The sequence below is a fragment of the Humulus lupulus genome, chromosome 1, assembly GCF_963169125.1.
Source record: "Humulus lupulus chromosome 1, drHumLupu1.1, whole genome shotgun sequence".
Lineage (NCBI taxonomy): Eukaryota > Viridiplantae > Streptophyta > Magnoliopsida > Rosales > Cannabaceae > Humulus > Humulus lupulus.
This window is the reverse complement of record NC_084793.1, coordinates 300283680-300309809: the sequence shown is the minus strand read 5'-3', so window position 1 is coordinate 300309809 and position 26130 is coordinate 300283680. Positions and strand designations below refer to the sequence as shown.

The 26130-nt window shown below is 33.9% G+C and overlaps 1 protein-coding gene across 2 annotated transcripts in view; it reads right to left on the bottom strand.

Annotated features, from left to right (window-relative positions):
• LOC133812061 (B3 domain-containing transcription factor VRN1-like) overlaps positions 1–18468 on the bottom strand; it is a 41004-nt gene extending 22536 nt beyond the window's left edge. Inside the window, exons 1-4 of one of the 2 annotated variants that reach the window (XM_062246258.1) lie at positions 18343–18468; positions 17782–18226; positions 17559–17692; positions 17004–17384 (exon numbers count right to left, since the gene is read on the bottom strand). In XM_062246258.1, the coding sequence (XP_062102242.1) occupies positions 17142–17384; positions 17559–17692; positions 17782–18226; positions 18343–18420 (900 nt within the window). In that variant the 5' untranslated portion in view covers positions 18421–18468 and the 3' untranslated portion in view covers positions 17004–17141. Of the gene's footprint in view, positions 1–17003; positions 17385–17558; positions 17693–17781; positions 18227–18342 lie in introns of those variants that run through there. The other variant, XM_062246259.1, reaches the window with a different exon arrangement.
• Positions 18469–26130: the final 7662 nt, after the last annotated feature.

Genomic DNA, 26130 nt, shown 5'->3' with positions numbered 1-26130 from the left:
CAGAGTTGAAGGAGTAGGAGGAGACTTCTTCAGGAAAGCTCCCAGTTGCTTCGCGCATGCTGCGGTAATCTTTCCTAGGGTCATGTCACCCTTCTGCGATCTAACCCGCACAGCTCCAGGGTCGACTCTATCCACGAAACAAAGCCGAGTCATAATCTGCATACAGTAGGAGTTCAATACACCCCTGATACTAATGGCATTCTCCTTAGATTCGTGAAGGAGCCCCTTCTCTGTCAGCTTGCTCTGTCGCTCAGAACTCAAGCTAACCCGGGGCCAAGGAAAATCTGATACAAAGAACTGAAGCAGCAGTACAGAAAGTTAAACTAGTAGACAATCATCCAGATATGATTAATTCACATTAAAATTAATGAGAAACAGAATGAAAAACATGACTCACCTTTTATAAACACCTTGGCCAGAGGAAAATTTTCCTGAGGCACGAACTCAGGGTACCACGCTCCTCCAGCAGCGAAGAAATATTTATCCCAATTTCGATGGGAGCTATCGAAGTCGGTGAAGATTGTTCGATCCTTTTTGGGAGAAAGGTAGAAAGTTTTCCAAGGCTTTCCCTCTATCACCTTGTTCGTAGACTTGGTGAAGCACGCGTAAATGTCATCCGATTGAATATTGACATTCCTAAGGCTCCCTATCATCTGAGCCCCGACTATAGACTGAATGGCATTTGGGAGAAATTGCGAAATGTGAGCCCCGGAGTTTGAAATTATCTGAACAAGCAGAGCCGGGAGAGGGAAGCGGAGCCATTCGATGTGTCTCAAGCTCATGACTATCTCGGTAGGCTTCACTACGTCCTTAAATCGCCATTCTCGAAGCTCGGCCTCCGAGAGCATCCTCACTGTGACATTGTCTGGAATGTCGAACGATTTACGCATGCGTTCGAACGCATTTTTGTATCCATCACGATCCGTAGGGTCGGGAGATGAACGAGAAGACATTATCGCACCAAATGAGACGATTGTCTAAGGTTTGGGCTGAAGGAAATCTCTAGGGTTTCTTCGGAGCTTCTCTCTGGAAGTTGGAGCAAAGTTTGAAAATTCGAATGGAAATTATTTTGAAACAAAAACTACTTAAATGAAAGGTAAAATTTTGAACCGAACGTTTTACTCGGTAACTGTGTTTGCATTAAGTGTAACTTGTCAGGTAATCAAATAATCATGTACCTATGGATTACCTCGGTTTACGGAAAATGACGGCTCTAAGCGAACCTTTTGGTCTTGAAGAGTCGGCCCAAGATTCTAACAGATTAACATTCCACGCCTGTCCGAAGCTTGGGCCAGGGGGCATCTGTTGGGCCCAAAATGTTCGGCCCAAAAACACTTGCCTCATTTATCAAATATTCAAAAAGTTTGACAAAGGGAGGTTCCGAAGACAGAAGCTGTGGGTCAGAGGCCACCCGCGCCTCTAATCCTTGAGCGAGACATTTTAAAAGTCGGTATTTTTGGAGGGAAATTTAGTTATTCTCTTTCCCCCTTTTCAGGGTTCACTTGAACCAATTAACTGCTTTGTATATTTCATCCTATAAATATGAGATTCTGAGAAGAGAAAGGGATCGAACTTTGAACTGACTTAAGCATCGGAGTGTCTTTCTTGCAGGTGATCCCGATGAGTCAAAGGCAGATTTCATCACCGGAGAAGAAGCAAGTTACCGTTCATCATTGGGCATTTACTTCCATATATAGAAAGACAAATTGTTCCCCCAACACCAACCATGAAAATATTACCAAAAGCAAGGATTTAGTCCATCACAAGCTACTGTTTCTAGACTTTTCTCACACACTCATTCAAGAAGGTGATATTTAGTCGATCACAATCATCCATAAACTAAAACAAATGAGGCATGCATGCACGGAACCAATTTAGGCTTTATGATGAAAAACTATCCTTATTGGTAAAAAACCATTATTATATAAAATATGGAAATCTTTTTTTTTTTTATTTACTTTTACATGTAAAAATTATATAATAATAATATACCTATTAAGTAGGAAGAGACAATTATTTTTGTTAGAATGCATATATTTTTGTCACATATGGAAAACTACTACGGTGACACCTAATGCATGCATATATATCACCAAAATATATATTTCTATAAGTGTAACCAAATTTTATTTCTACACATGTAACATAGGTTTGCTCCAACTATTATATTTATAAAAAAAAATCTTCACTTTCATTTCTAGAATATTAAAATAAAAATTATATGATGCGCAGACAAAACTGTAAATGAAAAGGATGTAGTTGTGGAGACTTATAGACCAAACAATATATGAGAAAAAAAAAAAAAGAAACTGTATAAATAAAAAGAGGATGTCGTATAAAAATTAAAATTATCGTGTAAAAGTAAAATTGAAATATTAAGGCCAAAATTGACATTTTGTGTAAATTTTCCAAAAAAAAAAAGTAGATAATCATTTGATACCGTATGTTTTTCTAAAGTATCATTTTGGTACTATGTATTTACAATAATACTTATTTAGTACCGTGTATTTTGAAATAATATATATTTGGTACCCTATATTTTATAATCATACGTATTTATTTAGTATCTTAAACTCAAATTTAATTAATATTTTTTTTTCAATTTAATCAAATTGCTCTCAATTATATGAGTTCTAAATTCAAATTTAAGTACTTAATTACATATAATTGATGACAGTTCAATCATATTGACAAAATTTTATTTATCAAATTTGAGTCTAGGGTAACAAATATGTATAATTTAAAATGCAGTGTAACATTATTATAAAAAGAGGATACAAAAATGATACTTTGCAAAAATATGGGGTACAAAATGAGTAAATTATCTTAATTATTAAATTGAAGAAGATAAAGAATTGGATGGTTCTCCACTTTTATTTTTTAATTTGCACCCGAAAAATTATGCAAGGAATTAGAAAACATAATTGTGCCTTGTGCACTCTTTTATAATAATTAAAATAATTAATTTTTTTTAGAGATTGTGTGGTATAGATTCATTTTCATCTTATTTGTACAACATACTTCTTATATGGACACATGAATGAGTCTTAACCGTAGTTTTTTTTCATGATAATGTTAATGAACCTCCTACATGTGTTTCGAGAAATTTTGAATAATATGGATTATTTTGGCCAATCACCAATTTGGAATTTTTTTTAAATTAACTTTTAGACCTTGTATTTTGTTAAAATGTTAAATATAAGAATAGATAGATCAATTATTCGAACATTGTATTTTGGCCGATTACCCGTTTTGACTCTTTATTTTTTAAAATTAATCTTTGGATCGTGTATTTATTCAAAAGGTTAAAAATTATTTATATAAAGTAAACTATATATTTTTATATAGGGAATTTACTCATTTGGTACTCTGCGATTTTGCAAAGTATCATTTTAGTACCATCTGCTTTTAATAATGCTCATATGGTACCTTATATTTTAAAATCATACATATTTGGTACACTATACTTGGATTTGATAGATAAAATTTTGTCAATATGACCAAGTTGTCATCAATTATATGTAATTAAGTAATTAAATATACATTTGGAACTCATATAATTGAGAGCATTTTGATTAAATTTATAAAATTTTATTAATTAAATTTGAGTTTAGGATAGCAAATATGTGCGATTTTATAATACAGGGTACCAAATATGTACGATTTCAAAATACAATGTACCAAATGAGCATTATTGTAAACACATGATGCCAAAATGATACTTTGCAAAAATACAAGGTACCAAATGGTTACTTACCCTTTTATATATTTTATATTTTTTGTAATGGTTCACACCATTTTGAACATTTTATTTTAGCCAATTATCCGTTTGGATCCTTTATTTTTTAAAATTAATTTGTGGAGTATGCCACCATAGAGAGGTGGTGGTGGTGGCGCCATCTTTGTAGACATGGTAAATAGAGAAAGCCTGAGAGAGAGAGAGTGGGGGTTGTTTATGAGAAGGACAATATAGTCAAATTTTTAGAAAAATACATAATTTTATGATGTTTAATGTTCTTGGCATATTTTTAAATTAGGGTACAGGATGATGCATAAAGCATCAAGTTTTCCTTATACAGACCTCTGTATAAGAATAATTTTGGAACCAAACTAATTGTATTATACATGAGAGGTTACAATTGAATAGAGATATTAGTACAAAAAAATTTCCAAACACCAAAAAATATAAACTTTAACAACAATAACAATAAAATCTTCGTAATAACTATTATATATTTAAAAGTAACTTGAGTAATTCAAATGTAGAATAAATCTTTAATTTTCTCATTTGTGTACAAATAAATGACATAATATATATATATGTATTTATTTGACTATATATTTAATTATTACTATATAGAGGTATACTTTCTTAATGCAAGACTTACAAAACGTATAACTAATTATATTTTAGAGGTTATTCTTATTTATAACTGGCCAAAATTGGGATCAAAATATTTTATAATAAAATAAAGGTTATTCTTATATAGAGTATTCTTATCACTACAACAAAACACGTTATTACCGGCGGAACTCCGTCGGTAATGGACATTACCGGCAGAACCCCGCCGATAATAGTTGGTCGGTAATTATGGTTATTACCGGCGGACTAACACCCCGCCGATGTAAAAAGTAGTCAACATCGTGACTCATTTAATACCAGCGGGTTCCGCCCCTATTAATCTGGCGGTAATTAATTAATAATTTTTTTATTAAAAATATTAAAATATAATAATTCATTTTATTTTATTTAATAATAAATATATAATACTTATTTAAAGATAATAAAATTTAAAATTTAAAATTAATTATTAATAATTAATATTCATCAAACAAAATTACATATAAAGTAATCATAAAATTAACATAATAAAAATATCAATTGTCTTAATTTAATTACATATAAATTAATCATAATAAAATATCAATTGTCTTAATTTAATTAAAAAATGTAAACTAATTATTATTGTTTGGATCAGGCCAACCAGGCGAGAAATATTCATTAACATTCATGTCAATATCTTCACCAATGTTAGGGTGCGATAATGGTAGTGAAACAAACTGTGGTGCTGGTGGTGAAGCAAACTGTGGTGGTGGTGGTGAAGGGTAATAAGCTTGTGGAGACTATTGCGAAAATGATCCAAACGAGTCTACAGATTGTCGAGTGTGTGGTCGTGCCTAGGGAGACTGATGCAATAAACTCTCAAATTGATCATACATTTGCTACTGCTGTGACGAACTCATAAATTGACCATACCTCTGCTGCTGGCCATTACTGCTGCTGTGATGAATCCTCAAGGTCACGATGCCTAGGATGTAACGTCTGAGATCTTGCAGGGACGTCGGGGTAATAAAGAGGAGGGAACTGGGAGGAGTGTCCATACATGTATTGAAATTGTTGTGATGTACCTCCATACATGTTAGTCGAATTCTTAAACTAATTTATTATTTATTATTAATTTTTTAAACTTTTATTAAATATAATTATCAATTTCTATATTAAACTAATTTATTACTATTTAATATTAGATAATATTATTTATAAACAAATTAATAATTTTTCTTAAACTAATTTATTATTTATTATTAATTTTTTTAAACTTTTATCAAATATAATTATCAATTTCTATATTCAACTAATTTATAAAATGTTATTTAATAAACAAATTAATAATTTTCTTAACATAATTTATTATTTAATTAATTAAATTACAAAAAAATAATTGAATTATTAAAAAATAAATTATTATTTATTTAATTATTTATTCATAAATTTTTTAATTTGTAACAATAATAATAATTTTACAAACTAATTATTATTTAACTTTTTGACTAATTTTTTTTCAATAATTACATAAATTTTATTATTCTTTCATTCATTATTTTATTAATTATATTTTAAATTTATTATTTATGTGCCGATATCCCTATAATTGATGGTTGTGGTCAATAACCATCAATCATAAGCATACTAAGATAGATAAAATAAATTAATTTCTAATTAACTACTAATTAATTTGTTTAATAATCTTCAATCAATTATAAAAATACTAATTAACTAAATTATATAATAGTCATTACAATTTTAGTTTCTCATTATGTTGGCATAACATATAACAAAAAAATTAAACCTAGTTTACTTAATTAAATTTCACAAAAAATTTGGCAACATAACGGTTCAATACGACAATTTCAAAAAAACTTAAACCCTGCACTCATAAAATTCTAGAACATTTATAATATAACATAAAATATTTATAACTAACCAATTTCTATTATTTTAATTTTTTTCTATTTTGAATTTCAAAAACTCAAACATATATAAAATTACTAACACATAATTAAATTTTTCTAACAAATACACAAAAAAAAAATACATAAAGACATATTTTGGACACAAAAATGAAAGCGGAGGGCTATGGATGGAAGAAATGGGAAGAAGAAGAAGTAGAAATGGGAAAACTGAAGGAAGGGGTGCGGTGGGCATATATATATAGGATATTATTAGCGGCAGATCCCCGCCGCTAATACATAATAGCGGCGGGTACCACACATTATTAGCGACGGACTGCCCGCCGCTAATAATAGGTAATTATGACCGTTTTTTTATTAGCGGCGGGGATCCGCCGCTAATAATGTGTGGTACCCGCCACTATTATGTATTAGCGACAGGAAGTCTGCTGCTTATAATGTGTGGGTCCGTTGCTAATACCGATTAAAATTGGAGCCCGAGAAAATTCCAGCACTTTCCCTCTCTTGCTCCACTGCTAATGCTATTTTAAATAAAAAAATTAAAAAAAACTTTATTAGCGGCGGACTCCTGGGTCCGCTGCTAATATCCCTCTTATTAGAGGCAAATTTGTTAGACTTTTATTTATGAAAATTAAAACCTATTGTTTGAGTGGAGAGTATAGAAAAAACAAAGGTTTTTCCATTGAGTGAGTATGTTCAAAGGAACGAACAAATACTCAAATAATTTTCTGTGATTCAAATTTTTTGAAAAAGTATTATAAATTATTTATTAATATTTTATGACATCGGAAATAAGATTAAGTCCATAATAATTATTTTAAAATTTCAAAAAATTAAATAAAAATTACAGAAAATTCTTAAATTAAATTCTATTAATGCTGGGAAAAAACTGTTGAAAAATGACGTCGGAAGACGCCGCATGCGCCCCACGCGCTGCCTGCCGGGAGTGGGCGTCACCGGAAACACTTGCCTTCAACCTCCAGCAGTTGTGAAATGGGTTGTGCGACCCGGATTGCGACCCGATCGGGTTCGACGGGTTTCCGGCTAGAAAAAGGGCGATTTCGAGCGTTTGTTTGAGGGGTTTTAATCCAAGGATCATGAGCAATTGATTTATGTAGTTTATATGGAGTAAAAACAAGGAATTAAGTGTAGATCTAAGAGATTATATGGAAAAAAATGCATCAAAATTTCGGGTAAAAGTGTGTGTAAATGACCGAATCTATACAAAATTAAAGCATGGCATATCTCCCACAAACAATAATGAATACATACAATAATTGAATTTGGAAAAATAACCATTAAATTGAGATATAACAATTTCGAAATTTCAAAATTTATGAAAATTAATCATATAATATATGAACAAAAAGGTAATTTCGAGATAAACAAAAGCCCTAATATTTTAGGATCTAACGATAAAAATTTCAACATAAATTAATAACAAAAATTACTTAGGGTTTATCAATGATTAATCTCAATTTAGGTTAAACAAAAAAAGTATAGGTCCTAAATCGTATACAATTGGTAATAAATAAATAAATCATATATTCTTTGTTGTGCTAACAACTTGATTATTTGATGACTAAATAATGTGTTATGGTGGAAGACATTCTTTTGATCATTCATTCATTTAATGAGCAATATATATATATATATTGGGAATTTGGTTGAAAATATTATAATTATTATCATCAAAGTGATTTAATTATATTATTTTTCAATGATTGTTTTATCGCCAAATTTCCTCAGTTTATAGAAAATATTTTTTTTGGATAATTGATATGTATAATTACTTGCCCAAAGGAGGTAATTATATATAGGGTTTATACCTTTTTGGACCCTGTGTTTTTCTCCATTACCTGTTTGGACCCTGTGTTTTGATAAATTACTTTTTGGACCTTGTGTTTTATAAAATGGTAAAAATAGAACCCTAAACTCAATTTTGATGAAGAAAAAATTGAATATAACAACACAATTTTTAAGCAGAATGATTTTATTTTTGTTCTGAATTGTTAGTTTGGTAAATTATTCGTGATTTTAGTTGAGAAAACATTGACCAAAATCAGGTTTAGGGTTCTATTTTAACCATTTTACCAAACATAGGGTCCAAAAAGTAATTTGTCAAAACACAGGGTCCAAACAGGTAATAGAAAAAAACACAGGGTCCAAAAATGTATAAACCCTTATATATATATATATATTAATTAATGTCTCATGAAGTGTGTTGATTATAATGCATGTTTAAAATTATTTGCCCAAAGGTAATAAATTTTTATGTGTATTTTGTTTGGTTTGAATTAATATAAATGCTTTGAGAATTTATTTTCCCAAAGGTAATAAATTTTTAATTTATATATATTTTTTCTATTTAACTTCATGGAAATAGATCATATGTGTATTATATTCTCACCACAAATGGGACTTTGTGATGATCATCTTGACTCTATTTATATATTTTTTTGATATGCTCAGAGTTTCATCAAGTTTTGTCATTTTCCTTTTATCTTGTAGTTTCTTTTTCTATGAATAACAACAATGTTTCCATTCAAATTATGAATGGGTCCAACTACAAGAAGTGGAAACGAGATGTAGATTTTAGTTTGGGAATCATGGACTTGGACATATGCATGTGTGAAGATCAATCTGCTACTCTTACTGATGCAAGCACTACTGCCCAGAGAACTCTCCATGCACAATGGGAAAAGTCAAATCATCTCAGTCTTATAGTTATGAAAATATCGATTTTGAATCGGGTAGCTCAGAAGATGGTTATGTCGATGATGATTCCGATGGTGGAAAGGAGGACGGGGAGGATATAGGATTACAAGTGAGTAGCTTGTGGGATGGAAATATTATTCAAGGAGAATCCTCACTTGGGGTTGAGGTCAAGGGGGAGGACGAGAATGAGGTACTGGAGGAAGTTTCTAGACAGGAAAATTCAGTAGTTTTGGGCAACTCTGCGGGAATGGAGGAAAAGAGTTTGTCTGAGTCTCTTCGACTTATTAATTCCATGCACTCTCTAGGTATTTCAGTGATACCTTGTGTCAAGGGAGAGGTAGATAAAGGTGGTTCTGTAAGTCTTTCTCAGAAAAGTCGCCGCGAATTACGAAAGTTGAGTTTCAATGTGAACTATGATACACTACTACAAAAACACCTTTTAAGGACACTCACATAAATGCGAGTCCTAAAAAAGTCTCTTGGACCTTTTAGGACTTGCGGAGCGAGTCCTAAAAACTATGTGTATCCTAAAAGTTTGAGTTTTTTTTTAAACAAACACCTCCTAGACTTTTTAGGACTCGCAAGCGAGTCCTAAAAACTTATGTGTATCATAAAATTTTGAATTTTAAAAAACTATAGTTTTTTAGGACTCGCGTTGCTAGTCCTAAAAACATTCTTCGTGAGTCCTAAAAACTTATGTGTATCATAAAATTTTGAATTTTAAAAAACTAGAGTTTTTTAGGACTCGCGTTGCGAGTCCTAAAAACTTATATGTATCATAAAATTTTGAATTTTGAAAAACTTCGAATTCCCTCTAATTTTTTTTTAACAAAATTTTTATTATTATATATTAAAAAAAATCAAAAAAATCACACAGCCCACATTTTCACTCTCTCTCCTCGGTTCCCTCTCTCTTTCTCCCAAAGTTCCTTCTCTCTCCCTCTCTCCCGAAGTGCCACCGCCGAACGCCGCCGTCCCACCTCCGGCCACCGCCACGCGCCGTCCCCCGAAACCCCCGATCCCCGGAGATGGTGACCTCACGCGCGGTCTAAGGCCCTTAACAGAGCACTTGAAGTTCAGTCGTTCATGGGTTTCTCCCAAACTTTCCGAGCATATTCCGGCCACCTCAAGCCACCACGAGCTAAACCACCAACACCACCATACTCCTTGCTTCTTGGGCTTTAAAACCCAATAGTTTGTTTTCCGAACCACCACCTTTTAATGGTGGCGCCGCCACCGTCGCCGGAGCCCCACCACCGGATTCAAAACCCACAAATTAATTTTTTAAAAATAAAAAATAAAACTTTTAAGGACTCGCATTGTTTTTAGGACTCGCAACGCGAGTCCTAAAAAACCCCAGTTTTTTAAGGCTCTCAAATAGAGGACTCGCGCCCCGCGAGTCCTAAAAACTTTTTTGTAGTAGTGATAAAAGGAAGAGGAATGTTGGGGGGTATAATTATGACTTATGAAGATTCTTTCTTGGAATGTGAGGGGATGTGGTACCAAAGGAAAACGTAAAGTGATTAAGGAATTAATCTGTAAAGTTAATCCAGATATTATTATTCTTCAAGAGGTTAAAAAGGCGTCAATAGATAGGAGGTTCATTGGAAGCATTTGGAGGTCTAGGTTTAAAGGATGAATTCTTTAGGAGGCGATTGGTCGGTCGGGAGGAACCTTGGTAGTTTGGGATACTAGGAGTGTTTCCGTTATTGACTCTTTAGTTGGGGATTTCTCTGTTTCTATCCACTTGGTGGCTGAGGGGAAGGAACCGTGGTGGTTCTTAGGTGTTTATGGGTCTGTAGTGTATGGTAAGAGAGATAGCTTTTGGGATGAATTAGCAGGTTTGAGCGCTATTTGTGGTAATAATTGGTGCGTTGGGGGAGATTTTAATGTGGTTACGAGGGTTGATGAGAAACTGAATAGCAAGTCAAATACTAGGAGTATGAAGAAGTTTGATTCTTTGATTAGAGAGTTAAAATTGGTTGACCCCAAACTTCAAAATGGGATGTTCACGTGGTCAAATTATAGGCAAAAGCCTATTTGTTGTAGACTGGATAGATTCCTTCATACACCCTCTTGGTCAGGACTGTACTCCTTCGTTCAACAGGAAATTATGGTTAGAATAGTTTCTGATCATAGTCCGGTGGTGTTAGACTCGAGTCCTCCTTCGTGGGGGCCTTCTCCTTTCAGATTTGAAAATGCTTGGCTGGAGCATAGGGAGTTCTCTAGCAATTTCCAGTAGTGGTGGGATTCGGCTAAAGTGCATGGTTGGCCGGGTTTTCAATTGATGTCTAAGCTTGCAATGGTTCAAGATAAAATTAAGACGTGGAGTCGGCAGGTCTATGGGACTAGGAAAGTGCAAAAACAGTTGCTTGAAAGAAGGTTGTTTGAGTTAGACAGATTAGAGGAGGGGGGATCATGGAATAACCATTTTCGTCTGGAACGCTCTAAGGTGAAGGAAGAATGGCAGCAGATTGTCTTTGAGAAGGAAATGAGTGTTTGGTTTAAAGTGAAGTGTCAATGGGCCAAGGAAGGGGATGCTAACTCCAAACTTTGCCATAGTATCCTTAGTAGTCGAAAAGCGAAAAACTTTATTTCTAGGATTGAGGAAGAAGATGGTACTGTTTGGGTTGAAGATGCGGATATTGAAAAGACTATTGTGGGTTTCTATTCTGTTTTGTATTCAGCGGTTCCCAGAGTCTGGATTGGAGTGGAGGGCATTTCTTGGTCTCCGATTTCAGCGGTTATGGCGTCTTTTATAGAGCGACCTTTCGCGGAAGACAAAATTAAACAAGCGGTTTTCGCGTGTGACGACTCTAAATCTCCGGGGCCGGATTGTTTCTCCATGGATGTGTATCAGAGTAATTGGGATGTTGTCAAAAAAGATCTTCTCGCAGTCTTTCAAGGTTTTTTCAATGACGACATCATTCATGGAAGAACCAATGAAACATTTATTTGTCTTATTCCTAAGAAATTAAATAGATGTCGAGTGAGGGATTATAGGCCTATTAGCCTGGTTACTAGTCTTTACAAAGTCATATCAAAGGTGTTAGCTTATAGACTTAAGAGAGTTCTTTCTAACACAATTGCCGAATCACAAGGAGCTTTTGTGGAGGGTAAGCAAATTTTGGATACAGTATTGATCGCAAACGAGGCAGTAGAGGGGTACAGGAGCAAGGGTAGAAAGGGTTGGGTTTTCAAAATTGATTTTACTAAGGCTTATGATTGTGTGGATTGGGGATTCCTGGATTTAGTTATGAAAAAGAAAGGGTTTGGCGATCTTTGGAGAAGGTGGATTCGTGGTTGTCTATCCTCCACATCTTTTTCTATATTTTTAAATGGGCGACCGAGGGGAAAGTTCAAAGGTTCGAGGGGTCTTCGCCAAGGGGATTCCTTATCCCCGTTCTTGTTTACTTTGGTAGCAGATGTTCTGGGCAGAATGATTGATAAGGCTAAAAGTAGTTCAGCTTTTAGAGGTTTCACAGTAGGTAAGGATAAGGTGGATGTCAATCATCTTCAGTTTGCCGAGGATACGATATTTTTTGTGAACGATGAGGAGTCATTGGTTGTGCTCTTGGATATCCTTAAGGTTTTCAGTGTTGTGTCTGGTTTATCTATCAATTTGCAGAAATGTCAATTGTTGGGGATCAATTTGAATGAGGAGGTAGTGGAGCGGCAAGCAAAAGAGATAGATTGTGAGGTGGGACAGTGGCCGATTCAGTATTTGGGTCTTCCTTTGTGGGATTCTCCTCGTTCCAAGGGATTTTGGGAGCATGTTATCTCGAAATGTGCTAATTGTTTGGAATCTTGGAAGAGTGCTTTTTTCTCTAGAGGTGGTAGGTTGACTCTTATTCAGTCGGTTTTGTCTTCAATCCCAGTTTTTTATTTATCGTTGTTCTGTATCCCTAAGAGTGTGGTGGGGATTATTGAAAAGCTTATGCGGGATTTCTTGTGGGAAGGTGCGGAACAGTCAGGGGCAGACCACTTGGTATCTTGGCACGATGTATGTAAATCACGTAGTCACAGAGGCTTGGGAATTAGAAATCTAGCGTTGAGAAATAAGGCTTTTCTCTTCAAGTGGTTGTGGCAGTTTCCTTTGGAGAGTACTTCTTTGTGGCATAGGGTGGTCAAAAGCATATATGGGAGTGATGGGGGAAACTGGGATACTAATATTGGAGGTAGATTTTCTGTTCGTGGCCCTTGGAGAGACATCTCGACTTTGTATGAGGAGTTTAGAAGCTTGGTCTATTTTAAAGTTGGAAGGGGATACAAGATTCATTTTTGGGAGGATCTTTGGATTAGTGAGTTCTCTTTCAAATCGAAATGCCCTGATTTATTCAGGGTAACGGAGGCCAAGAATTATTTGATTAAGGACATGGTAGAGGGGGAGGAGGTCAACAGTTCGGGCGGCCTAGACTGGGACTTTCGATTCAGAAGGAATCTATTTGATAGGGAGATTCCTAGTTTGGTTGAGCTGTTAAATTTGATTAAGTTTGTGGATTTACCCCCGATCTTGGAGGATAAGAGGATTTGGATTCCAGACAATAGTGGAGTTTACAATTGCAAGACTGCCTTTCATAGTTTGTGTTATCCCCAAAATTTGAAGACGATGACGTGGCAATAGAAATGAGAAATGGCAAGGAATGGTTGGGTGATCTGGCTTAGGAGTGACCTGGTAGACCAGTGAAGAATTTTTACTGGCCAGTCAAGTATCATGACCGACCAGGCATAACCTTGTCCGACCAGTCATGACCGTGTCCGACCAGTCAGGTGCATGTCTGCCCAGTCAGGTGCGTGTCCACCCAGTGAAGGTTTGGCCGACCAGCCTGAATGTGATATGGGTCGATTAGACGGAGTAGAGCTACGTAAAAGATCCTAGAAACAGCTTCAACAAGAATCGGTCTTGGCTTGAGCGGGAATCTCTCAGATTATCACATAAATATAGTGTATCGTTATATTTTGAATATTATTGTAAATTAAATATAGTGAGAATAACAAAATATCCCGATTATGGGGACATCATCTGTACGATCCTGAGCCTATAAATACAAGGCTCATGGCATCATAAAAGGGGTGGATTCTGATTTTCTAGGGAGAGTAATTGTATTTTGAACTCTTGTATTCTTGTAATCTGCACTGAAGAAACTCAATTGACTCATATTCATCTGATCTTGAGTGTAGATCCATAATCATAACTCTAAGTGGATTAGGCTATTACCAACACATTGGGGCTGAACCACTATAAAAATTGTCTGTGTCGTTTATTTCTCTTGAAGGTTTTTGTCGTTTTGACGTCTACACGTCGTTGGCAAAAAACACAATCAACATTTTGGTGCTTTCATTGAGAGCCTGAAGAGAAAGACAGACGATCCCTGTAGCGTGATGGCGCCTAAGAACACCAATGCGGCCTCCAAGAAGACAGGTTCCTCTAAAGAGCCTGTCAGATCAGAAGGTCCTGGCCCTCAAGACCATGAGACTAAGCCTAGAGTCATGCTCGAGGATGTGACTCTAGAGGTTGAACAACTCCAGGAGGCCATGGGGGCTTTCCAAGAGGAAATGGCACAATTCAACGCCAGACAGGAGGCGTTCGCTGAAGAAATGACAAATGGCAAGGAATGGTTGGGTGATCTGGCTTGGGAGTGACCCGGTAGACCAGTGAAGAATTTTGACTGGCCAGTCAAGTGTCATGACCGACCAGGCATGACTTTGTCCGACCAGTCACATGTTTGTCTGCCCAAGCATGACCTTGTCCGACCAGCCACATGTTTATCTGCCCAGGCATGACATTGGCCGACCAGCCATGACCATGTCCGACCAGTCATGACCATGTCCGGCCAATCAGGTGCATGTCTGCCCAGTCAGGTGCGTGTCCGCCCAGTGAAGGTTTGGCCGACCAGCCTGAATGTGATATGGGTCGATTAGACGGAGTAGAGCTACGTAAAAGATCCCAGAAACGGCTTCAACAAGAATCAGTCTTGGCTTGAGCGGGAATCTCTCAGATTATCACATAAATATAGTGTATCGTTATATTTTGAATATTATTGTAAATTAAATATAGTGAGAATAACAAAATATCCCGATTATGGGGACATCATCTGTACGATCATGAGCCTATAAATACAAGGCTCATGGCATCATAAAAGGGGCGGATTCTGATTTTCTAGGGAGAGTAATTGTATTTTGATCTCTTGTATTCTTGTAATCTGCACTGAAGAAACTCAGTTGACTCAGGGTCATCTGATCTTGAGTGTAGATCCATAATCATAACTCTAAGTGGATTAGACTATTACCAACACATTGGGGCTGAACCACTATAAATATTGTATGTGTCGTTTATTTCTCTTGAAGGTTTTTGTCGTTTTGACGTCTACACGTCGTTGGCCAAAAACACGGTCAACAGTTTATCCTACGCTAATTTAGGTCGAGAGTTACCTTGGGCTAAGAGGTTATGGAAGAGTGTGGTCCCTTCGAAAGTGAAAGTGTTTGGTTGGTTGTTATTCTCGAATAAGTTAAGGGTCCTCGACAATTTGCAGAGAAGAAGACCTTTTCATTATTTGTCACCAAATTGGTGTGTTTGCTGTAAAAACAACGGTGAATCAATTACTCATCTTTTCCTAGAGTGCTCTTTTTCCACGGCTCTTTGGGGTAAAATGTTAAACGAGTGCAGGGTATCTTGGTGTATGCCTTCCTCTTGTTCATGCCTTCCTCTTGTTCACAACTGTTTGTGTGTCAACTAGAGGGAGAGAAGAGAATGGCTCGTCTTTGGCAAAGTACCGTGTTGGCAACTTTCTGGGTTATTTGGTTGGAGAGAAATAGCAAGATCTTTGAAGAATCCTCTTGCCCTGTTGATTCTCTTTGGGATAAAATTAGATTCTGGGTGGCTACTTGGGTATATAGGTCAAAAGGATTTGAGGATGTTTTCTTTTTGGATCTTTGTAGGGAATGGATGTATTTGTGGTCGTAATCTTTCTTGTTCTGGTTTTTTCTAAGGCTTTGTATCTTTCTTATTTTTGTTTCCACGGTATTCCTCCGCCAAAAGTGAGGGTTATTATTGTTTTTGAGAGGAGGTAATTCTGACCTCTGACTCGTCTTTTCAAAAATACTAATACCACAAGTCATTTTTCTAGGGAGTCTTACTTAAAATGACACTAGCTGCTGAAGTGTCATATAACATAATTAACTCTATATGTACTAGCTGGTCTCCTCCCATTCAGTCACAACTTTCTCAGTAATCAAGAATTCATTTAGTGTGTGCAAGAATCAAGAAGAGTTTGATTGAGTTGTCAGAAAGCTTTGGAAATGACTGTGAAATAGTGAGTGTAGAGTTTTGTGAGGGCTTACTTTGTGTTGTAAACCGAGTTTCTCTGCCATTGATGTATTGAGTTGAGAATGGGAGAGAAAAGGAGCTGTGAGGTGTTGTAAAGACTTGTATATCATTTTCTACATAGTGAAGAAGCTTGGATCAAATCAGTATAAATTTTTTCTCTTTTCTCATTACTTTCTCAAGCATTTCTCTAATTCTGTTGCAATAGTGTTTGAGCAATTGCTTGCTGGTGTTTGTGTTTGGTTTTCATGGTCTCACTTTCTTGCAGGTTGATTCAACTCAATTTCTTGGCGTGGTGGAGCTCAAACCATGACAAAAACATACATATATATATATATATATAAAAACTACAACTAAGCTAAATGAAAGGACTAGCCCATAGTAATTAACAACTATATAACATCACCAATGTTATTTGCTATCTCCAACATTTCAGAATGGGATTTGGGGATGAAAACTTTGAAAAACTCAGGACCCTCTCCAGAGAAAGACAGAGACATGATTGGGGCCCTCACCATTCTTGACATTTTGCTCTCCTCTTGCTTTACTATTTTATTTTTTGTTGGAATATATATGGAACAACCTCAGAAAGTAGAAGACTTTTTTAAAAAAAAGAAATTACATATCAACATTCAACAGACAGAAACAAATATTTTTTACGTAAGAGAAGAGTAATCTAATGTGGAACTTGAAGCATAAACTAGTACAATTAAACAAAAGAAAGCTTGATCTTCTTACCAAAGTAAATAAGACAAACTTATTTTGGAGTCAAACTATATAATTAAACACCTATACCAAAGTAACAACAAATGATTTACTAAAATAGAGAAACTATTACAACTATTTATTAACCTCTAAATATAGAGACCTTCACCACACTCTCACCCATTAGCTCAAAGACACAAACATCTCCCAATTCTATAGTGTTGTCCTTCACAAACTTACCCCATCCTAAGGCGAACCTTGCCCTACGCGGCTCGTTAATGCAAAACTTCACTGGCCATGACTTCCCTAAATGTTGCAACATGATAAAGCTTCCATTTCTCTGCATTTGCTTCATATGTGTTCTGTAAAGGCTGATTGGTACACCCTGCAAAACACCATATATTTCATTCTCACTGCGACTATAAGTCCTTAACCTCAACCATGTAAAATCATGAATATTTTGTTATACATATTGGCTTTGCTATAGTTAGAACCAATTTTTAAAGATGGTGACAAATCATATGCAAGAAACTATGTAAATAAGCATTAGTTTTTGTACCAGAAGTCCCTTCATCACATAACTTTCAGCCATTACTAATTTGAAAGAAGGATGCTTTGGAATGTATTTGTTGGCTTCTTCGAGTGCTCTCACTTCCCTATCACAACGAGAACGAGATCGAAATCGAGGCCTTCCTGCAATAAAAGATAAACAAAACAAAATTGTGCTTTCTCATTACTCCAGAAAACATGTTAATTTATATTTATTTACTAAATAGATATACCTGCACCACCACGTTTAGTTTGAGTTTTCTCTTCAAAAAATTCATCTTCTGATGATTCACTTCTATATTGCTCAATAGGCTCAGAATCTTCAGTTTCAAGGTCAATTACTCCAATATTTACCATATTTGTTTTATTACCATCAAGACTATTTTCAGATTGGTCTTTCTCTCTGTGAAAACCTAGGGATATGCCCCTTTTTTGACAGCAATTTTTCCCATAAAAATCAACATAAAATTCTGATTTCCCAGCATTATAGTGAAAGACAAGAAGGTCACCAAACTCTAAACCATTGTCTAGCAAAAATAGATTCCAACCCTTTTGAAAAAACAATCTGTTATTGGTTTTTTCCACGTTAACATTCCAAAATTTCTTAAAAGGGTTCCAAATGAGACATTGTTGAGAAGCTTCTCCATCAAAATTCTTGGCAAAAGCCACTGGAATTTGCTGAAACCAAAAGGCATAGTACATGTGACAATATACACACAAAGTGAGGAAATAGAGGAACCTTTTTTTAATTAGTAAAGAATTAATCTACGAAACATTCACTGTGTAATACTTACCAACTTGTTTGGGAAGTCATCCAAAAGAATCTTGAAAAATGAAGGATATATTTTCCGAGACCATGGTTTTCTCCCCATTGAAACAGAATGGATGCTCTGAGAAAAACCCGCTACTAGCTTTTAGTCCTCACCACTTACCATGAGACGGATGTATCTTTTTACTTTTTTTCAGGGTATTTGCCTCGTAAATATACAATGTTTCCTTCTGGTTAAACGCCTAATATTTTATTTTTACTAAAAATAAATACTTAAATTAAATTTTTTTTAGTAAGAATATCTAAAATTGCTAAAACATTAATTATATAAATATCTGATCTGTTAGGCTTGTTAAACATTTTAACTAACTAGACATTGGTTGCAATTAGTCAATTTTATAATATTTTAAAAAAACATTTTAAATTAGAAAAATAAAAATACACAAATTATAGACCGTTACATATACAAAGGGTCAACACTTAACAACTTCAATAAATGAAGTACGGCTAAAAATAATATTTTAGCAATTTTTGGTATTTTTATCATAAAAAAATTAGATATTTATCTTTAACATATATTAAACATTGAGTATTTTTACCGTAAAAATAAAATATTAGGTATTTAACTGTAAAAAATGTAAAACATTAGGTATTTATGCCACAAATACCATTTTTTTTATAAGAGTTCATTAATAACATCTCTTTTGTACTAAATTTAGCACAAAAAATGAGTTAATGCTATATTTGGCTCAATATTTACAATTGTGCTCAAATGCATAAGATGTAAATTAACACAAAAAAATTTAACAAAAATTAATTTTTTTAATTATTTTTTAAATCCAAATTATGTACTCCAAGAAATTTATCATTAAAAAATAAATAAAAAATGATATATGGTTAGTCATTAATTATCAACTAGTAATTTATAATAATTAGTTGCAATATAGTAAATAAAAATGTAGTATTTATTAATGTGTCAAATTTTACTCATGCTATATTTTGTACTAAATTTGACATAATTTTTAGCATGTGACAAATTTGACATAATATTACACCACTTTTTTGGCACTCCACAGAGACGGTGGACTATCTTTTCATTAATTTATTTTTAAGATATTACGTTGCTTGCCAAGTTGTTTCATGTCACCGTGAGGAAAATAGGATGGCCCATCCATTCGTGTTGGCAACATTTAGTTTATAGGATCGCCATGAGCATATATCATTTGATGATACTCAACGTTGTATTTCTCACCTGGTTGGCAAAGTTATTTGATCTTTTGATGAATGTCCCCATTTAAAAAAATGGAAATACTTTATTAATTAAAGAATAGGTAACCATTATAGTTTTTTTAGCATCACTTATTTATGTGTCTTCGAGATATATTTATGATCTTTCTTAGCTAGCATTCTCATTACACTTGTTATTTGTCTTTCTACATATTATTTTTTGGATTAACCATTAAACAGGTCTTTTGATGGATGATAATTCACTTGGTTTAAAGAAAATGGATGATAATTTACTTGGTTTAAAGAAATTCTACCTTGTCTTCAGACAAATGTATCATAACAATATTTATATATGAAATTGGTCTTTTTTTTTTTTTAAAAAAAAAGGGTATTTTAAAAAATATACTTTTTTTGGTGTTTTTTTATTTTTTTACGATCCCTAATTTTTTTTTTAAAAAAAAATACTACCTTAAGTTTTCGGAAAATACGTTTTTAAAGTTTTATATTTACAAAAATACGGTATTAATGAAACAATTAAAAAACAACAATAAGACAACAACTAAACATTAATCCTGTTTTAAAAAAAAATTAAAATATATCTGCAAACAACACAACAACTATAAATAAACGTAAACAACTAAAAACCAACATGAAAACAACTATACATAAAATCTAAACAGAACAAAAACAACAATAAGACAACAACTAAATATTAACTCACTGCATACTACACACATTTAAAAACAACAAATGAAGAACAACTAAAAGTCAACTCATTACATACTAACATGTTTTTTTTATAAAAAATATCAAAATATATCTGAAACAACTAAACAACAATTAGACATTAACACAACAACAGAACAACTAAAAATTAATGTAAAAACAACTATACATAAATCTAAATAACTAAAAAATAACGTGAAAACAATTATACATAAATTTAAACTACTAAAAAAATAACACAAAAACAACTAACAAACAACCCAATATATATTAAATATAAACTAAAAGTAAAAGTATACTTAAAAAACTTAAATTAAATTAATAACAAATATACTAAAACTAAAATAAAAAAAAGTTGATAATATGTATTTATACTAAATTAACCAACCATGAAAATATTACCAAAAGCAAGAATTTAGTCAATCACAAGCTACTGTTTCTAGACTATTCTCATACACTCATTCAAGAAGGTGATATTTAGTCAATCACAATCATCCATAAACTAAAACAAATGAGGCATGCACGGAACCAATTTAGGCTTTATGATGAAAAACTATCATTATTGGTAAAAAACCATTATTATATCAAGGATGATTCTGGCGTCCCTCACACGACTAAGTTCTTTATGTGGGGCCCAGAAATTTGCCAAGTGTCAAAGTTACATTGGTATAAAAATGATGACTTTTGAGTATTATGACTTGGTATAACCGGTTGTGATTTTTTAGTTGGCACTGTTTTAGTAAGTGGGGGGTAGAAAGGTAATTTTAGGTCCAATAAATAGTACAGTTGAGGGTTTTATAGTAAATATAGGTAAGAGTTGAGACTTATTTACGATTGTGGACACGTAACTATTTGACTGTTATTAAGTAACTATTATAATTGACTTAGACAAATGTATAATAAAATAACGTAACAAAAACTGAAGTTGTTATAATTTTTTTATGCTGTATAAGAAATGAATATAATGAGGTGGCAAATTTTTAATATAAATAAATTTTATTTTTAAATGTATTAATTATTGAATGATACACCGCATTACCATTTAGTAGTTAATTTTTGCATGGGCTTTTTATTTTGCATGAATATTGGGCATATTGGTATATGTATTAGGCACATAAGAAGTTTAATTCTGGTAAGTAACTTTTGAGGGTTTGTTAAGTGAGAAAATTAAAGTACAACGCAAGAAGAACATATATTTTAGTGTTAGTTTGTACATTTTTTTTTCTATTAAGTTTCAATGCTTTGGTTTTTGTTTGAAGTCATTTTTCTTCTAGTATTGGATGACTTCATAATCTACGTCAAATTATGTGTGACAATATTTAAAGAAAATAATAATACATGGGTTGTGTTTTTTTTTCTAGTTAATTTAGTGGAAACAAAGAAAGAGCGATAACATTTAGGAGATAATGGTTGTAAAAATAATCACTAATACACTCCTTTTGGTTCAGATGAAATGCATAGTGAGATATGTGAGTTAAAGTAAGGTGACGAGGAAATTATTATTTTATTATTGATTGCACTGAAGATGAGGTCAACCAATTGAGAAGTGTCTATTGTATGAGTATGTCGTATTGGATGCAGTAGGACGATATGTTAGAGCGATTGTAAACATAGACACCCTTCTGGTTTAGTGGTAATACTTTTTTACTTTACAACCACAATTGCTTGATTCTGGTATCTAATTGCAAGTGTTTTGGGGATCCTGAGAGTATGTAAGTTGTCATTTTGCTACCACCCCTTACGTCTATATTCACAACCTTCTCTCCATGCTCCTCGTAAGTCTTAAATGAACTTACAAGGAGCATTGTCTAAATGAGTACATAGACAGGTTAAAGAAAACTAGATATTAAAATTGAATTAATAGAATCTCAATTTGTAGATTGAAGGACTTACTGATCTTGTGAGAAGGTTGTATACAACGCACTGTCCTTCGTCAAACACAATCATGGCAAGGTTTCCATTTGCATTTATAAATTTGGAGTTTGTGCATTGTGAAAATGGGAGAGATATTAGTTGTATATGGTATTTTGGAAGTGAAACATGGCGTAGTAGGTGTGTTGGAATCTTGTCTCTCTGAGAGTGGTAAGCACAATTTTATTTTCCAATACTGCCTACTACTCAAGCTTGTTTTATTTCAAATCATTTGTGTTGTGGCTCCCCCATTTATTGCATAAGTTTATGTGATTATAAGGATCCGTGAAAGTTTGTTATGAAAATATTATTGGTTATATTATTATTTAAGCTAATAACAAAGCTTAATTACAGTGAGCAATTTTAGAATATTATTATTACGATTACATGTTATTTTTTCCTACTTAGGAAACAATGAAGCCTGTAGTTTCATTAAAAAAAAAATATGACCCCCTTGAGGAAATGAAGTAGGCCACTTATTTGTGGGCTATCAAAAAAAGGCCCAAATTATTAAAAAAAAGAAACGGTTGAGTGAGATGATAAAATTTATTTGAATATAGATTAAGTTTTGGAGTACTAAATCACATTTCAAAGTCAAGTGAAATTCAAATGTGTTTAATGAATAACTTATAGTGGAATTGTATTAGTTGAACAACCATTTTTAGAGAAGTACCCGCACAATGAACCATTACATAATACCGTGTAAATTAGTAAGTTACCCTAGTAGAAAAAAAAACTTCTATTGCTTCACCACGGGGTCCTTGGCTTTGCCGCTGCACTAGCTCAAATTTTTACCGATTTTCACTCTAGTGGACGAGGCATTGCTTTGAAATTTGTGAGACCGAAATGGAGATGATCCACCACCACTACATAAGTTGGTATGAATGTGAATGACCTTCATCCTAACAACCAGAGGGAGAACATGGTGCATTGAGATGATTTTATATTTGATATAGTACAACACAATCGGTGAAGCCATATTAATGTACATTTATTTCTTCACTGTTTGTTATACTTCCTTGATGCGTCGTTCATTTTTATGGTTTGGTGTACTGGCACATGCATATTAATTATCTTTGAGTGAAAATGGGGTGAGTTCGGGCCTTAGGTTGCGCAAACAGTAAGACCATTTGCTTTGGGCCTATTATACAACTCATATGGTTGGTTTGCTAAAGTTATGGTTGTTTTTAAATTGTTTTTGGATCCAGTGGATGTGTAACTCTTCATCCTCCTTAGAGCAAGCCATCAGGTTATTTTCAGAAGATATATCGTAATGGATGTATCTATTTCTATTAGTGGAAGAGCCAAAACGATTTCGCTGAATGGTTCTTGCTCTAATTGTTTTCCAAATCATCTGACTATTATAGCGGTAGAAATTGTCCAGTACCCCTCCTTAGAAGAAAGATCGTCGGCCATGCATGAGAGGGGCACATGGAGACATGTATGTAGTTCTTACAATATGATGGACTATTTGTCAGGTGGAGGCTAGTCAGACAGAAGTGATTCCAACCAATATGCCTAGTGTTGTACCCTCTCTTCTTAAATGAATTTAGTATCAGTGTTTGGTGAACAAAAGATTGCACTAAATGATTTGAGGATCTTCGTTTAGAATATTCTCATGGTTACTTGTCATCCCTAATATCTTTGACTTGGATTGTATTCATCTACCCCTTCTCTGACACAGTCAACACTAGTGGTGTAATTTAAGAGGTAGGGTACTCATGGGGTCCCACATGATAGGTTATATGTCAGTGAGAAAATGAATCTCATTTCAATGTACATCAATATTGAGTAGTGATAATAATAGACAGGTTATATGTCAAGATTGGTTTAATGTAGTAGTTATAGGTATTTTTTTTAGGTTCAAGGCTAGTAATGAGAACAAACCATACAATTATCCACGTAGATGAGACAATTAGACTAAGTAATTTTTCTTAATGATTGGAGAACAAAACGAAAGTTCGACGTAACACAAACTTATTTAATGGTTGCCTGTTTTTGTAAAACATGTTTATATTAAACTAAAACGATCAGGTTATATATCAATTAAAATTTTCACTGAATGTGTTTCTAATTAAATTAGGTTTGGGATCTTTTGCTTAATAAAATGCTCCATACTTGTGAAAAACAAGCTCTGTAACGAAAGTCATTATCACCACATAATACATATTAATTCATACATGGGTTTAGAAGAGGTGAAGGAGCCATTTCCCCTAAAACAAAACATAACCCAACCACTGTGTACTTGGCAAATTAAACAAGAAGAACTACCTACCTCACTGATTGGTTTGTACCTTAAAATTGTAATATAATGAAGAGCTTAATTAAACAGTAGAGTTCTTTTAATACAAAATAGAACCTTCAGTATTCTTGGCTTACCAGTTAGGGCTGGAGTGACAGGTGGACTGTTATTTTGGTCCTCGTGGCCACAATGGCAACACCCTCCGTCCTTTATTTCGTCAACGTCAGTTCGGATATTGAATAACATGCTCAAAGCCAAATTTTGGAATCTACTCCTTGTCATGTAAATACCAGGGTCTGAGATGTTGGAGTCCGAAGAGGTGAAGGGGACCGGTTGCAAATATGATTTGCTTTCCGCCAGCGGTACCTCATTGACAATTCCATCAGTGTCAGGCAAATGATTTTTGTGTGGTCGCCCTTCGTTATGGTATAAACACAATATAAAAGTCAGTCCCTGAAAAGTTGTAACCATTCGTAACGTAATGTTAAAACCCTATTACATATAGGAATTCAAACACATTAACATAAAGAAGAGGAACTATTGATCCATAAACTTATCACCTCGCTTCTGGGGTGGCTGTCTGGTGGAATGATGTTGTTTGATTGCGGCACCTTGTGAAGATTGGGGACGTACGAACTCTTTCGCTGTCCTTTTATGGACTTCGTTGTTCCACTTCCTCGGAGAGCCGGCCCTTAGCGGGGGAGATTACTCCTCATAGGCATAAGAGTTGTTGCCCATTATTGAAGAGGGTTGGCTTGCCAAGGAAATGTATGTCCTCATCTTCCAACTAGGAAAATGTTTAACAGATGAAGGTGGTCATTGAAAAAAAGGGTTAGATTTAGAAAAGATATATTGAAATTTAATGAGCATGGTCATGGCACAAAGAAATTCAATAGTCCCTATAAGCCTTACAGCATAGGTTCATTATGAGTACTATGCCAAATGTGGTAAGATAGTAAGAGACGCAAGGCTCTGATAGAATATTCTGTATCTCAATCTTGCCTAACACGTTTTTGAAAAGTTCATTTTTGTTTTGTTTTATATTTGTTAAGAAAATTGGGATATTCCAAATCCATTGGTTTTTTGTTTTGCAATGATCATTGTACATTAACAAAAGGTAGGGAACTCGTCCAATAGTGTTTGTGTAACGGAAGCGAATATCGTGTTTAAATAGTGTTACACTCTCTAAACGAGTCTATTAGCCATAAAGAATTAATTAAACGTGATTGCACTCTCTATACGAATATATTAGCAATAAATGTATAATTAAATGTGATTAACGGTTAAAATTTGTGAGAAAAAGTGATGTTTTTTTAATTAAAATGTTTACATTCATAAATGGGATCCAAAAACACCGTTTAAAATGTGAAATAACGTTTAAAATGTGAAAAGTTACAACCAGCTCACCTGAGGGACAAAATAGATTTTACACTTTCCTATGAGATACCCCTAAGAGACAAAATAGATTTTACACTAGTTCCTATGAGATACCATATGTCCGATAATTTTGTGTGTACCCTTTCTACTTCAATAAGGGAGTAACAAAAACTGATTCCATGGTATTGCTTGTACATAAACAGTCGAAATGAAAGACTTGTAAGTTGCCACATGTATTACGGTAATTAATTAACCTTCTAATTGAAAATGTTAATGCACCTATGGACGTTTGGGTAATATTTCTCATTTTAAATTATATTTTACAAAGCG